This window comes from Garra rufa, chromosome 13 (genome assembly GCF_049309525.1).
Source record: "Garra rufa chromosome 13, GarRuf1.0, whole genome shotgun sequence".
Lineage (NCBI taxonomy): Eukaryota > Metazoa > Chordata > Actinopteri > Cypriniformes > Cyprinidae > Garra > Garra rufa.
This window is the reverse complement of record NC_133373.1, coordinates 14,406,795-14,422,608: the sequence shown is the minus strand read 5'-3', so window position 1 is coordinate 14,422,608 and position 15,814 is coordinate 14,406,795. Positions and strand designations below refer to the sequence as shown.

Below are 15,814 nucleotides of genomic sequence, written 5' to 3'. Positions count from 1 at the left end.
ATTATATGTACTGTACTATATCCAACTCCCTGTATACATATTCTCACAAAATATACAATATTAGCAATATGGTTGATTTTTATATTGTCACCAAATGTAATAAACTATTTCAAAACTCTTATTTGTTAAATGTGGAGCATGATTTTATAAACATTAATAGTATACATTTCTGTGAAGCTGTTTTGAATCAGTGTGCATTGTGAAAAATACTACACAAATAAAACTACAAATACATTTTTTTTCAGTCATTTGTTACAAAATAAAAGAATATTCATAAAGCAATACATATAAAATTCTTATAATAGACTATAATATATTCAGTTGAAGTCAAAAGTTTACATACACCTTGCAGAATCTGCAAAATGTTAATTATAAGATATTTCACATAAAAGATGTTTACAGTCCACAAGAGAAAATAATAGTTGAGTTTATAAAACTGTGTTGTTACCTCAATGGTGTGTGTGTGTGTGTGTGTGTGTGTGTGTGTGTGTGTGTGTGTGTGTCCTGAAATTATGTTTTTTGAGGAAAACATTTCAAGATTTCTCTCCATATAATGGACTTCTACGGTGCCCCCAAGTGTGAACTTCCAAAATGCAGTTTAAATGCAGCTTCAAAGGGCTCTAAATGATTCCAGCCGAGGAAGAAGGTTCCTATCTAGCGAAATGATTGGTTATTTTCTACAAACATTTGCAATTTATATACTTTTTAATCTCTACACAGAGTACTCACAGAGCTAGACAAGACGAGCATTTGAGGTTAAAAAGTATATAAATTGTATTTATTTATTTATTTTTTTTTTTTTAGAAAATAACCGATTGTTTTGCTAGATAAGACCCTTCTTTCCTCGGCTGTGATTGGTTTAGAGTCATTTGAAGTTGCATTTTGGAAGTTCAAATTTGGGGGGCACCATAGAAGTCCATTATATGGAGAGAAATCCTGAAATGTTTTCCTTAAAAAACATAATTTCTTTACGACTGAAAAAAGAAAGACATGAACATCTTGGATGACAAGGAGGTGATTATCTGTAAATTAGAGAACTACTCCTTTAAGAGCTGGGGGTTGAAAACTTTTCGAATTTAAAGATCAGAGTAAATTTTACTTAAACGTAAATATATATATATATATATATATATATATATATATATATATATATATATATATATATATATATAGGCTAAATAAGAAAATTGTACACATCATTCTGTTCAAAAGTTTAAACCCTCTGGCTCCTACACTATAAAAAATAAAGGTGCCTTCACAGCAAAGGTTCTTCACAGCAATGCCATTGAGCCATTTTTGGTTCCACAAAGAACCATTGAGTCAAAGGTTCTTTAAAGAACCATCTCTTTCTTACCTTTTCATAATCTGAAGAACCTTCTTTCGCCACAAAAACATTTTGGGAAACAGAAAGGTTCTTCAGATGTTAAAGGTTCTTTATGGCACTCTTTAGACAAAAATGGTTCTTCTATGGCATCGTGAAGCATCTTTATTTTTAAGAGTGTAATACAGTGAGCGTTTGGACCTTCTGAAATAGTTGCATTTCTGAGTCCCTCAGTTGTCCTCAGTGTGAAAAGAATCATACAGTCACTGTTGGAAAGAATTGAAATACACAAGAATGCTGAAAAACCAAAGAATTTGTGGGACCTAAAGGATTTTTCTGAAGAACAAGGGACTGATGAACAACTATCATCACTAAACAAAAAACACATCTGTGGATCATTCAGGTCATTCAGAATAACAAGTGATAAATGGCGCAGCAATTCACAGTTAAAAAAACTTATTTAAAAAATGGGCATTTGTGCCGTCGATTGCTTCAAATAAATAAAAAGCCATTTGTATATATACTCGCTCGTCCAGTAGTGGGCGGTAATGCGCAGTCAGATGGTTTTGCCAGCCTTCATTAAACATCAAGAAGAAGCGAGAGAGTTGAATCGGCCGTGAACATGGCGGACAACAGGGAGAAAGGCTTACAAGATTACAGAAAAAAATTACTGGAGCATAAAGAGATTGACGGACGCTTAAAAGAGTGTAAGTGTGATGAATTTTTACGCACGTCAGGATGACATTGATTAGTTTGACAGCTTCTCCGGCTGTTGTTTGCTTTATGTCGGCTGTCTGTGCTGTAAGTCGCTTTGTCATGCAGTGCTGAAATCAATTAGCCGCTAATGGTAACAGTAAAGATAACCAACATATACGAATTAAATTACTGAATAAAGCTAAACCCAGCATTCTATTAAGAGTTCTAGGTATATTTAATAACATGTATAGTTAAAAACAGGCATTTCTCAGTTATTCTCCATGAGGAAACACTCACAATTAACCTTTAGCATCTCTGAGTCATGAAGCAGATGAAACTTTTATCACTTTTGTTCATGTAAATAAACACTCTATAACGCTTCATATTGTTCTAAAAAATGTTATTGCAGTGAGAGAGCAGCTGAAGGAGCTCACTAAACAGTATGAGAAGTCTGAGAATGATCTGAAAGCATTACAGAGTGTGGGACAGGTAAGATCTCAGCAAAATCTGCTCCAGTGTGTTATTATTTGAACATTAAAAGAGCTATGTATTTGCGTTTCTTATGGTCTGATCGCTTCATTGTGTTTTTAGATCGTTGGCGAGGTGCTGAAACAACTGACAGAGGAGAAATGTAAGTCTAGATCACCTCTATTCTGCTGTTGTTAATAGTCTAGTCTAAAGTCGCTCGGTTTCTAAAGTTCAGTTTTCTTTTATAGTTATTGTCAAAGCAACTAATGGCCCACGATATGTGGTTGGATGTCGTAGACAGGTGAGAATATTGGTTGTATTTTGTAATTAATAGCTACTTCTGTGTGATTGCCAAGTTATTTGTTATATCTGGCTTTGTTACAGCTGGACAAATCCAAGCTTAAACCAGGCACCAGAGTGGCTCTGGACATGACGACTCTCACTATCATGAGGTAAGAACTAAGTTCAATCTCATCAAACTCTTGTGCTCTTAGTTGACAGTCTAGGTATGTTTATTATTTAGCTGGAACATTTGACCAGAAACTATTTTTAAATGCTTTTTTAAAAGGTATTTGCCTCGTGAAGTGGATCCTCTAGTGTACAACATGTCCCATGAAGATCCAGGCAGCGTTTCTTACTCGGAGATCGGGGGATTGTCTGAGCAGATCCGTGAGCTGAGAGAGGTTAGAAAAACACTAACGTAATGTCATTATCAGCTCATGAAATACATGCCCAAAAGTTGGAAATGAATTAAGATACGCTCACTTTAAAAATGTTAATATTTAATGTTATATTTAAAATAACTGTTTTCTATTTTAATTCATTTTAAAATGTAATTTTACACACACTCACACACACACACATGTTTGTTCCACTATCCTTGTGGGGACATCCATAGGTGCAATGTATTTTATACTGTCCACACTGTATTTTCTATCCCTTTAACACCTACCCCTGTTCTATTTATGACGTGCTTACACAAAGTTCAAATGATTTGCAACGGTCGCTTTGTCGCATCCACCGTAGACGCGGTGTGATTCGCAAGCAGGACAGGAGAATACTTCAACTAGTTAGAACAGACTACCATGGAAAGTGCTCACAATTTGCAAGCGAACCGGGCACACCTCTATGTTGTGAACTTCAACATTATAAAAGGCATTACACTGTGCAAAGTCATGCGCCATCCTTTATCATTACTTCAACTAAAAAGACAGTCAAGCTGCATAAATCGATACATTTTTAGACTACAGTGGGCCCACAGCTGAGCAACATAACTATAGAAGTGTGAGTTAGCTGGTTAGCAAGACACCTATAGGGTTTACACAACTCAACATAAACAAATACGTATTTTGAATGATCGCTAGAAAATACAATCATCAATTATTCATCATACTTGCAGATAGAGGATGAGAGGAGCAAGCCTCTGATAAACTGGCCACTGATCTACTTTTAAGAGCAAGTGTTTGGTGAATCCCACGTTGTACTCCCTGAGTTTGTAAAAGCAGTCGTCAGTAAAATAACGTGAACAAAAGATTGGAATTGGACTACTGAGGTGTTGTTGTTAAAAAAAGAATGAATGTTAACCACTGATTCTTTGTAGAGTCATCTTTTGGAAGTAATTATAAAACAAATTTACTGTCACAGCGTAGAATACAGTGTCTTCTCGACATGTTGTTAACCACATGGTAATGTTACTGTGTTTGTGGGTGGGCAAGTTGTTCGCAACGTAGAATGTGGGCAGACATTATGCAAATGTGTTACTTTGTGACGTGTAGCCGTAACAGAATAAGATTCGAATTCCTGACGACTCGGTTAAGCTATACTGTCCTCCAAAGGCAAAGCACAGTAACTACACATTTGGTCAAAATTGAGTTAAGGCTTAAAATTGACTTTGTGACAACCGTTTAGTCTTGTGGCAAAGTCTCCTGGTTAAATTGTGTCCCGTTTCAGAGATTGGAGATGAGTTTCAACATGTTTGACTAGCTAGTGTAAAAACTTTAAAGGCATTTTCTCAGTTTCAGTGTTGGCGTAGTTACTGCACTTTGCCTTTGGAGGGCAGTATAGTGAGCCGACAGCTTTGTAGCACAGAAACAAATTATATTTTAAGCACTTGCTCTTAAAAGTAGATCAGTGGCCAGTTTATCAGAGGCTTGCTCCTCTAATCTTCTATCTGTAAGTATGATGAATAATTGATGATTGTATTTTCTAGCGATTGTTCAAAATATGTATTTGTTTATGTTGTGTTGTGTAAACCCTTTAGGTGTCTTGCTAACCGGCTAACTCACACTTCTATAGTTATGTTGTTCAGCTGTGGGCCCACTGTAAAAAAAAGAAAAACCTTGCTGATTCCAAACATTTGAAGTCTTTATATTGTCCTTTTTTGGTCAATATTGTGCTCATGTCATATAAGTTTTTCTTTCAGTTTGGATCACTTTCATATGTTTTTTCAAATCCCAGTCACCTGATATGTCTAACACTCATATCTGATTTTCCTCTTCTTTTTCAATTTCATGTCAATAATATTTACTCCAACTACATAGGCTTATGTCTGTGCATGTAAATAATGTAAAGCATGTACAAATGTTTGGTGGCATTCAAGAGGACTAATACAGAAGTTCGAACTCTGCTAGTCTTTATAGAGCTGATTGTGTCAATATTTTAAGCAGTTATGCATGTCTGAATGTAAACAGACAGAATGTGTGTTCAAAGAATGGATCCGTGTGTTACACCTTGTAGTGTAAATGCAGCTTGAACTTAACTGCACTCATTGAACTGTGTTAATGGTTATGAGTGAATAATGAATGACAAATTGTCTTTTGTAGGTAATTGAGCTGCCTCTGACCAATCCTGAGTTGTTCCAGAGGGTGGGCATTATTCCTCCCAAGGGCTGTCTGCTGTATGGACCGCCAGGTCAGTCACTCTATTATGCTTTGTTGGGCAATCACTTCAGCTAATTACTGAGATGTAGATGAAATGGTATGTTTACACACAAAGTATTTTATTTTTAAAGGCACTGGAAAGACTCTTCTTGCCAGAGCTGTGGCCAGTCAATTGGACTGCAATTTCCTGAAGGTATGTTGATTTTAGATGATGTAGATAAACGGTTTAGCTCGGGTCGTACTGGTTAACGTTGATACATTTGACACAAGACAACTGTTATGTTGTAGGGTCATAGTGTTGAATAAAACATGTTGTTTATCAGGTTGTGTCCAGCTCCATTGTTGACAAGTACATTGGTGAGAGTGCCAGACTCATCAGAGAGATGTTCAACTACGCCAGAGACCATCAGCCCTGCATTATCTTCATGGATGAGATCGATGCTATTGGTAATGCACTTCTGCACACCGCAGTCCAAGCCATTCTTATAAGGCATAATGGAAATTCAGTTGTTCTTAATTGATTTAACACATACTTCGCCTTTGAAGGTGGACGTCGGTTTTCTGAGGGAACCTCTGCAGATAGAGAGATCCAGAGGACACTGATGGAGGTATGGAGGAAGGAAACCTTGTGAAGGAAACTTGAATCTTTTTCTTCCTATATATCAGTGTACAATTAAAAAAAAGCTAATTCGAACAAATATTTCTGTTTGTCTGTCAGCTGTTGAATCAGATGGATGGATTTGACACTCTGCATAGAGTCAAGATGATCATGGCCACCAACCGGCCAGACACTTTAGATCCTGCCCTGCTTCGTCCTGGCCGACTGGACAGAAAGATCCGTAAGTTTGTGTTCCTCTATCCCCCATCTTCACACATTCAGTGATTGTGGTAAGAAAATTAATTTTGCTTTCTACTAATGTACAGACATTGAGTTGCCCAATGAACAGGCTCGACTGGACATCCTGAAGATCCACTCTGGGCCCATCACCAAGCATGGAGATATAGGTGTGCCTATGACTTTCTAGTTTGTTTTTTTTTACAGCTGTGACCATTTTATTATATATTTTGGAAATACTTTTTCCTCTGTAATCACATTTCCTTTCATCTCAAGATTATGAAGCCATCGTCAAGCTTTCAGACGGTTTCAATGGAGCTGATTTGAGGAATGTGTGCACTGAAGCTGGTAAGAAATGTCATATGCATTGCAAATCAAGAAGCCCTAAAGAAGCATTAAAGGTAACCTCAGGTATTAAGATTTGTGTGGCTTAATATAATGTAAATGATGTCGCTTACTAAAATAAGAAGTAGAAAACCCATGAAAGATTTCCTTTTTTTTTTTTTTTTTTTTAAATCCATGCGACTGAACCGATCAGCATATTTGTGTTTGCACTCAGGGGAGTTTCAAAGGTTTCTATGTGTTTTTGCAATGTTTAGTAATGTATCACAGACATGTCTCATGAATCCTTTCATAAACAAAGTGTAGAGAGAGTATAAATAAGAGATTGATTGTGCAGTATAGAGAGCTTTGTTGATTATAAAGGCCGGGACACACCAAGCTGACTATCTGCCGTCTGGCCTTGTCGGATAGTTTGTGGGCGTCTGTGAAGCGCGTCGGTTCGGTGTGTTCCACACATCGGCTTTCGTCGGGCTTGCGTCGGCCAAAGTTTGCCCGATTCAACATGTTGAATCGAATCAGAGCATGTGGAGGACTTGAATGTGAAGTGACATAACAAGCAAAGGAAGGAGTCAAGAGGGAACCAGCTCGCTGTCATCATTTCGCAATTCGCACAATTCCAAATACAATACTGCCATCTGCAGGTACACAACGGTATATCTCCTCACGCATGCGCCTTCTAGTTTGTAGTCGGGTGTTGTCAGTTTGGTGTGTTCGAGCTCAGTTTAATTGCCCAGACGCCCGCAGACGCAGCCGACAAGAGGCGACAAGACGGTCGGCTTTCGTCGGCGCTAGTTGGTTGGCGTCGGGTTGGTGTGTCCCGGGCTTAATAGAGCTTTGTGAGATCACGAACTAAGATGATTGACAGCTTTTAATAATTAAGGGAGTATATCGATTTAATACAACAGTTAAATAAGATGCGCAACTCATTCTCCACTCAAACAAAGCGGTTTTTGTTTATGAATGAACATGCATTTTTAAACATATCTAAAGAAATTATTCAATTTCCCATTCATAAAGACAGTCACTAGCTTTATTACTAAATGAACCAGCCGTATAATATGATTCCGTAATTAAATCATCTTGCCGCCACCTGCTGGCAGATCTTTTCAGTTATTTAAGTAATTTAATATTTCTGTATTCAAAATTTTAGATTTAAAACATAATCTCAACATTAATTTATGAATTTGATTGCACTCATGCAACCTCTGAGCCTCAATAAACAAATGAAAAGGTAAAAACAAAGATAAAAACAAAATCCCCTTGTAAATCACTTTAGGTAGTTAAATATCACCTCGTAATGGGAAGGCCAATTTTGTTTTATCAGTTTTTTTGATTATTGTTTAGAATGCTGCCAAAAAGAAAAGTAAGCGTAGAGCCCTGAATGGTCCATAGTCCAAAATATGCATAAAATGCATATGCATAGATTTTTTTTTTTTTTTTTTTTTAATAACGTAAATAGTGCTGTCAATCGATTAATCGCATCCACAATAAAAGTTTTACATACTATATGTGTGTATATTTATGTGTATATATAAATACACACACACACACACACACACACAGTATATATTTTGAAAATATTTAAGTATATATTTATATTCTTTTATATTATATGTAAGTATTTTTAATAAACAACATTTTTCCTAAATATATTCATACATGTGTGTATTTATATGTATTAGGGGTGTAACGATATTACAAACCGAACCGAAATATCGCGATACACCAACCACAATACGTATCGCGAAACTCTCGTGGCGTACCGCGGTACTCTCACGCCCCCTGCTGCCCATTGTTAGGGTTGACGTCACTTAATTGTCTCTAACTAATTTAACCAATTTAAACATCTTTATTTTATCACATTTGATTAAATTGTATTAGTAATGATGAGCTTTTGTTCTAAATTTTGTTCTAAATATTATATTCTAAAGTTAGTATTTTCCAAGTGCATGTCGTCATGTGACTTGAGTGAGCGATCACACTCGGTTACTACTCAGGGCTCGACATTAAACGCTTGTCCGGGACAAGTGGATTTTGTGAAAGGGCAAGTGAAAGAGGATTTTACTTGCCCAACCGGACAAGTAACCTGATTAAAACATCAATTACAAACAATAACTAGCGCAGCAACGAAACTTTGGTGAGCATAATTCTGATTTTATTACTTAAGATAACTGAAAACGGACGGTATCAAGCTCGTGCAGGCTATCTGACTCACAGAAAATCAACACTAATAGGCTCAACAGCAGACACAAAGAAACAAGCATGAACAAACATACTGCGGTAGGAAAGCACCATTACGATTGTAAACGTGAGTGACATTGATTTTATACAACAGTAGTTCAATAAACTAGTAGTTAATATTAACTGACTTACATTTTAGACACATCATTAACCATTTTTGCAAACGAAAATAGTTCTAAGCAACAGCAGAACCTCTCCGTGAATCTCCGAGCAACACAGCGGTATTTCAGCACTGAATGATTTAGCGCTTTTTTTAATGAATCGAGTCAGTGAACGAACTGGTTGAATCCATCTATGGTTGAATCCGTGACTCGCTCATTAAGACGGTGACTACTGCCACCTATTGGTGGTTCGATTTTATATTTAAAGGTATTGCATTTTTCCAATATTTTTATATAACATTAATCTTACTACATTATTTATGTATTTGCAATTTTACTGTGTAAATGCATTTTTTGGAACCTCTTATCTTCATTAAACAGTCTAATGTCAATTTCATTGCAGGCCCGGTTTTTCCTGTGCAATGGAAAGATAGAGTTTGTTGATACTGATTTAATTTGTGCAACCATACAGAGTCTAATTATTCTAATTTGATGTGAATGATGACACATACAGTTAGTAAGGTTAGGAAAAGTGTCCTAGAAATCAATTTAAGGCAAATATCACAAATATTCAGATTAAAGTAAGACCTTATAGAGTAGTGATGAGACTATTGCTTCAGAATGGATTAATTTACAGCAAAAAAGGAATTTGTACTAAAATGGGTTGGCAAAGTTAATAAAGAAAAAGTTTAGTTGTTCTTGTTATTAAGTGAATCTATTGTTCCTTAGCATTGCTGTTAAGATGACATCAACCCTAACCCCACAGCAAACAGAAACCGAACCGAACCGAATCGTGCCTTTGGTGTATCGTTACACCCCTAATATGTATACATAATAGATACAGTACACACACATGTAAAAATAAACTTATTTTTGGTGCGATTAATCATTTTTTTCGTTTTCTACTACATATTTCAGTAAACGATTATATATGCTATATTAAGCCACACAAGTCTTAATTAATACCCTGGGTTCCCTTTAAAGTAATATTTCATAATTGTTGATTTAAACACTATAAATTGTACACCATGCTAATACAGTTAGAGTTGCAACTTTTGATCAATTAATCTGTGGAATGATTCTGATAAAATTTTCATTGATTTATCTACTTTATCGTTTACTTGTTGCATTCCTAAATATAATAAAACATCTTTTGAAACTTTTTTAAAAATGGATGTTAGTGGAATTGTACTTTTGGCTCTAATACCATGACGCTAACCAGCCAAACCTTGAACATTTGAGCCTCTAAAATTCCCACTGAATGACCTCTCCTCCTTTTTATCCAACAGGTATGTTTGCCATTCGTGCCGACCATGAGTATGTGACTCAGGAGGATTTCATGAAAGCTGTGAGGAAGGTGGCTGACTCCAAGAAGCTGGAGTCCAAACTGGACTACAAGCCTGTATAAAACCTTTTTTTTGTGCAAAGTATAAATGTGAGGGGTTTTCGGTCAGTAATCAAAATACTGTCCATGGACACAACACTTCTTCTTTTTTTTTTCGTTTTAAGTTACTGCAATCTTTCCTTGTCAACATTTGAAATCATTCTGATGTCCCATTTCCATTATTACCATCAAGTGAGTTCAGCTGTTCAGTTAATGCATTGTTTAGCCCCAATTTGATAAAAAAAAAAATTACCTGTTGGCAAAGTATTTAGACTTGTAAGATGATACGGCTCTTAGAAATCTGTTTGGTCAGTTATATAAGCTGTGTGTGCCTGGCCTGCTTTTCCACATCATTAAAGCCAATGATTAAAGAAAGAAAGAAATAAACTCCCATGTTGTTTCCACAGTATTGTTGTATCTCTCAAAATCCACAATGATTCATTCTAAAATGTGCATTTGTTAGTTAAACCAATATACTGAAAAAAATAAATATTCTATTCAACTTAAAATCTCTATATTAAACACATCTTACAAGCACACTCAACTTCAAAAGCCTAAAACTGAAAGAAAGTGTCCATACTTGGAGTTAAAGGTCAGCTGCCTGCATCTCTTTACCTTGAAGATGCTACGTTTCCTTTTTCGAGTTTAGCCTTTCCAGCAAAGGCTTGCTTTTAATACTGAGTTTACACAAGTTCAGTCTTCTGTTAAGTCCTCCTCTTCCTCATCACAAGCCGGGTGGTTATCCAGAGCAAAAGATTCAAGGACAAACGCCCGGCAGATCGGACAGTGCTGGAAGTGGCACACGCAGCCGTCGCATACACATGCGTGTCTGCATGGCAACAGCACTCTGTTTATCGGTGCGTTTTGACACACCACACAGTCCCTGCCTTGGGCATCAGGCCACTCCCCTTCAGAATCTGACTCCTCCCCCTTCTCACCTGGACTTTCAGACTGTGGCTCCACCCCTTGCGTGCTAGTTGAAGGCTCGGTGGTTCCAGACAAGTTGCTGTTGTCTGCTGACATGAAGAGCGGCTGTGGAAAAAGAACAGTTTTAAGCACACAATCCCGCTCTAGACAAGGAACTTAATTAATGGTGTATAATTATACACTGTCCCATTTTGCTTTGGAGACACTAGGTGAAGAAGGTTAAGTGTGATCGAAATGAGCATACAAAAACTGATCCCAGAACAGTAGAAAATGACAATGTTCTGAACACGTTTTCATACCTTCAGATCGTACAAATTCCCTTGTGCCGTGAGTAGATATTGAAACAAGATTCTTGCAGAGAGTCTGTATTTGTCATCAGGAATGTGGAGCACTGTCACACTGGCAACCTAAAAATAAAACAGAATGATAGACTTCATCTATTCCCATCAAGCAAATCTGAAAAAGAAAGAGCCTACTGCTTACAATATTGTAGTTGTCCCTGGTTTCCGGATTGGCTAGTGTCAGCACAGCCACCAAAGGGTATCGATCCCGTGGGAGCAACCCAAAATCTGTTACTCCGAGATCTGGAGGCATCTGGGTAAAGCATTCTTCCTTTTCTTCTTTCTGTATACTATATTATTATGTCAAGGACAAAGCATGAAATTGTGCTCCTTCATATTATTTTAAAGACGGTTTATTTGTCACAAGGTAGAGTGGGAGAGAATTAAGATGTGTTTTATTATGATATTTTTAGGAAATCATATACAGATGCATTATTTAAACGAATTTGAATACAAATATTAAGAACTGTTTTGGTACATTTGCATTGTCTGCATATTACGACTGCAAAATGACAATGGCATCTGAATATTACACTCTTCCCTGGCTGGTTTATAAAAATGTGAGCAATATGAATGTGCTTGTATAACAATACATACACTACCAGTCAAATGTTTTTGGACAGTAAGATTTTTAATTAGATTAGATTTTTTTAAATTAGTCTCTTCTGCTCACGCTTATTACTCCCATGCGTGATCCTTCAGAAATCATTCTAATATTCTGATTTGCTGCTCAAAAAACATTTATTATTATCATGTTGAAAACAGCTGAGTATGATTTTTTCAGGGTTCTCTGATGAATAAAGTTATAATAGAAAGAACAGCATTTATCTGAAATAGAAACCTTTTGTAACATTATAAATATCTTTAGCGTCAATTTAAACCATCCTTGCGAAATAGAAGTATTAATTTCTATAATTTCTTTCCGAAAATAAATAAATACAATTTGACTGATTTCAAGGTTTTGATTGGTATAAGTGTATAATGTTACAAGCCTTTTATTCCAGATAAATGCTTTTTCTATTCATCAATAATCCTGAATAACTGTTTTAAATATTGATAATAATAATAATAATAATAAAAACTGTTTCTTAAACAGCATATTACCATGATTTCTAAAGTATCATGTGACACTGAAGACTGGAGAAATGATGCAAATAGAAAGCAATTATTTTAAATAGTACAAATATTTCACAATATTACTGTTTTTTTATTTTTGTATTTTGGATCCAATAAGTGCAGGCTTGGTGAGCAGAAGAGACTTTTTTCAAAAACATTATATGTGTGTATATATAAATTGTTTAAGTGTGACAGTAAAGAAATTTACAATGTTACAAAAATTTTCTATGTTTAAGAAATAGAGACGAACTTGCTGAACATTTTATTCATCAATCAAATTGTTCTATTACAGGAATAAATTACATATTAAAATAGAAAAGTCTCCCTTTTTTGTAATAATATTGCAAAATATTGTTTTTTTGCTGTATTGCAGCCTTGGTGAGACACTGAAAAAGCTAACTGACCCCAAACTTATGAAAAATGTTTGAAAGATAAACCATCATATTTTGAATATTTATTTAATTTATGTATAGTGTATACATTTATGTACACTGTTATTTGAAATGCAATTGCCATTTTGCTGAGTTATTTGTATTTTATACATTTATGTACAGTACAATCATCATGATGACATGATATAGTTTACCTCTAATGTAGAGCAAGTTGTGTCTCTAAATCACTTTTTTGAGAAAAAGTCCTATCAGATTTCATTTGATGGCACACATCCTGAAATATATATTTGACAGTGGTAGCCAAAAGTATTAGAACACTAGTATTTTCACCAGCTAAAAAACGGTGTTAAGTCAGTTATTTCTTTTTTCTTTTATCTTTTGCTGTAGTGTGTCAGTTGAAAATATAAGTTTACATTTCCAAACATTCATTTTGCCCTTAACTGTAATAATCCAGTCAGATTTTTGTTTGCAGAAGGAGTCTGACAACAGCCAGTGCTCAACACAAAGATCTGATCTCATCCTCATGCAGTCTGTCTGGAATGACATGAAGAAACAGAAGAAACTAAGACTGAAGCCAAAAGATCTGTGGCAACATCTCCAAGATGTTTCAAGAAACCTACCCGCAAAGCTACAGTACTGTTAAAAGTTTTAGGCACTTGTGTAAAAATGCTGTAAAATGAGGATGCTGTAAAAAATATTGTCATAAATAGAGCAGCTTTTCACTGTATTATTACAATTAATGGCAAAATCAATGTTTGGAAATTTAAACTGATATTTTCTTCTGACACACTACAGCAAACGATAGAAATAACTGACTTAAAACGATTTTTAGCTGGTGAAAATACTAGTGTTCTAATCATTTTGGCCACCACTGTAGTTTTACATTTTTTGTATGTTACATTATTTTTACCCCTTTTTACCCAGAGGAAAGCCTATGTAAAAAGTGGCACAGCTTACCTCACTCTCCTTTGTGGACCTTTTGCAAAGATAATGAGGAATGTCATTAAAGAACTATTTCTAAGAGAAATGAAAAGGATACTTGAAGCTTTGGTGGTGATGGTATCTTAATTCCAGAGCCTCTTGAAACAGCTCTGGTGTGCTGAGCCGGACCCCATGCTGGTGATTCTGAAGGGCCGCCTGGAGAGCCTGGACCCCACAGCCCCAAAAACAGCTCAGGATGCAGTCTTCAAGACAATAGGGCCGCAAACTCACACCCTCTAACAAAAACAACCAAAAAACATACACTTAATTACATTTTACTCATTTTAAATGGATTCAACAATGTTATTGTTAGTTTCTCACCAGTTACTGTACCAGCCGTAGAGTCCATCTCTAAAGCGAAGGGGTTGGTCACCTGGACCATCTTTCTCTCTGGGACAGGTGTTGAAGATTCAGCCTCATCTGAACTGCGTAAAATGACCGGGACATCAAATCCAAACCTTGAAAGAAGATACCAAAGATATTTAGACAAAGAGTAAGGATGTTACCATCAACTTCTGCTTTTAAGAGTGACCTAAAAAACATAAACGTGACAGCTTAAAATGCCCATGCTTAAAACAAACTAACACTGGACAAAAAAGCTAGTTTATCCAAATAAATATGAACTTACCAGCCTAACACAACTGCCACAGTGATAATGAAACATACTGATATAACAGTAATGTAAAAAAGAGGAGAATACTCATACAACATCACTAAAAACTCCGCTGCCATGTTTAAAATGTTACATGAATACAGTGCGCATAAATGCTGGTACGTCTAATTAAAAAAAATACTATTTTTTTTAAACTGCGATAATCTTGTATCCTTTGCAGTCTAGCTTTGGGCTGTCATCCTACAACACTCACAAACGTAAACTTCCGGTTGTGACAGCCGCTACGGTAGCTCAGAGGAACAAATCCGCACATGACTCCAATACCCTCACGCATAGGGAGGAGCGTTACAGCAAGATAGTGGAAGGAAGTTCGATTCATTTCGCGAATCGGCTCTTTCAAGCAAACCGCTTCACTGAACCGATTCAAAAAATGATTCAGTTTTGTTTACGTCATCACGTAATTGCAGCGTCATTTTTTAAATTAAAAAATGCACCATCGTTTAAACGCAGACACTGGACATACTAAAGTAGAGTAAAATGTTATTAGCCTATATTATTATATATAATGGTATAAAAAATTAAATACAGTTGGGTACAAAAAATATTGAATAAGTACTTTGTAAAAGTGACAAACATTTAAAGTCTTTATATGTACAGCCCTATTTAAGTTATAAGTCAACAACGCCATAAAGATGTTTAATTAGTTTTTAATTATCTTGCATTTGTAAACGTAAAATTGGTAGCAAATCAATTAAATAAATGCACCTTTTATTCTCCCATTAAAAGTAAACAGTGAATATTTTTATTATTTCAGTATCTCTGAATGCCAAAATAAATGCAAAGTGGCTTCATAATAAAGTCATAAAAGCATATTACTTTATAAATGACACAACGTAGTATATGATTATGTTTACTGCAAGTTTTCATCAAAGCTTATAAAAACATTAATAAAAGTTATTTAGAATACAATTTCTATACAATATCCTAATACTAATATTATATTATATTACTATAAATACATATTATTTTAGCCACACAAAGATATAATATGCTATAAGGCATATTCTAGTCAGTTATGACAGGAACTTCTCGGACTGATTCAGTCGTGGTCGACTCGTTCAGACTGATTGTGAACGAGTTGAACCAATTCATTGAAATGATCCGACTCAACAGAAAG

At 35.6% G+C, this 15,814-nt stretch overlaps 2 protein-coding genes across 2 annotated transcripts; one reads left to right on the top strand and one right to left on the bottom strand.

Annotated features, from left to right (window-relative positions):
• The first annotated feature begins 1,890 nt into the window (after positions 1 to 1,890).
• psmc6 (proteasome 26S subunit, ATPase 6) lies at positions 1,891 to 10,674 on the top strand. The gene is made up of 14 exons (XM_073852988.1): positions 1,891 to 2,028; positions 2,427 to 2,506; positions 2,609 to 2,648; positions 2,734 to 2,786; positions 2,870 to 2,937; positions 3,054 to 3,168; positions 5,308 to 5,395; positions 5,496 to 5,557; positions 5,688 to 5,811; positions 5,911 to 5,972; positions 6,083 to 6,203; positions 6,289 to 6,369; positions 6,476 to 6,547; positions 10,173 to 10,674. The coding sequence occupies exons 1-14, from the start codon at positions 1,944 to 1,946 to the stop codon at positions 10,289 to 10,291; spliced, it is 1,170 nt and encodes a 389-aa protein (XP_073709089.1). The 5' UTR covers positions 1,891 to 1,943; the 3' UTR covers positions 10,292 to 10,674.
• cgrrf1 (cell growth regulator with ring finger domain 1) lies at positions 10,663 to 14,892 on the bottom strand. Its single transcript, XM_073852989.1, has 6 exons — positions 14,653 to 14,892; positions 14,346 to 14,482; positions 14,083 to 14,260; positions 11,678 to 11,825; positions 11,494 to 11,601; positions 10,663 to 11,299 (listed from the first exon to the last, which is right to left on the bottom strand). The coding sequence occupies exons 1-6, from the start codon at positions 14,754 to 14,756 to the stop codon at positions 10,961 to 10,963; spliced, it is 1,014 nt and encodes a 337-aa protein (XP_073709090.1). The 5' UTR covers positions 14,757 to 14,892; the 3' UTR covers positions 10,663 to 10,960.
• Between the last annotated feature and the right edge of the window lie 922 nt (positions 14,893 to 15,814).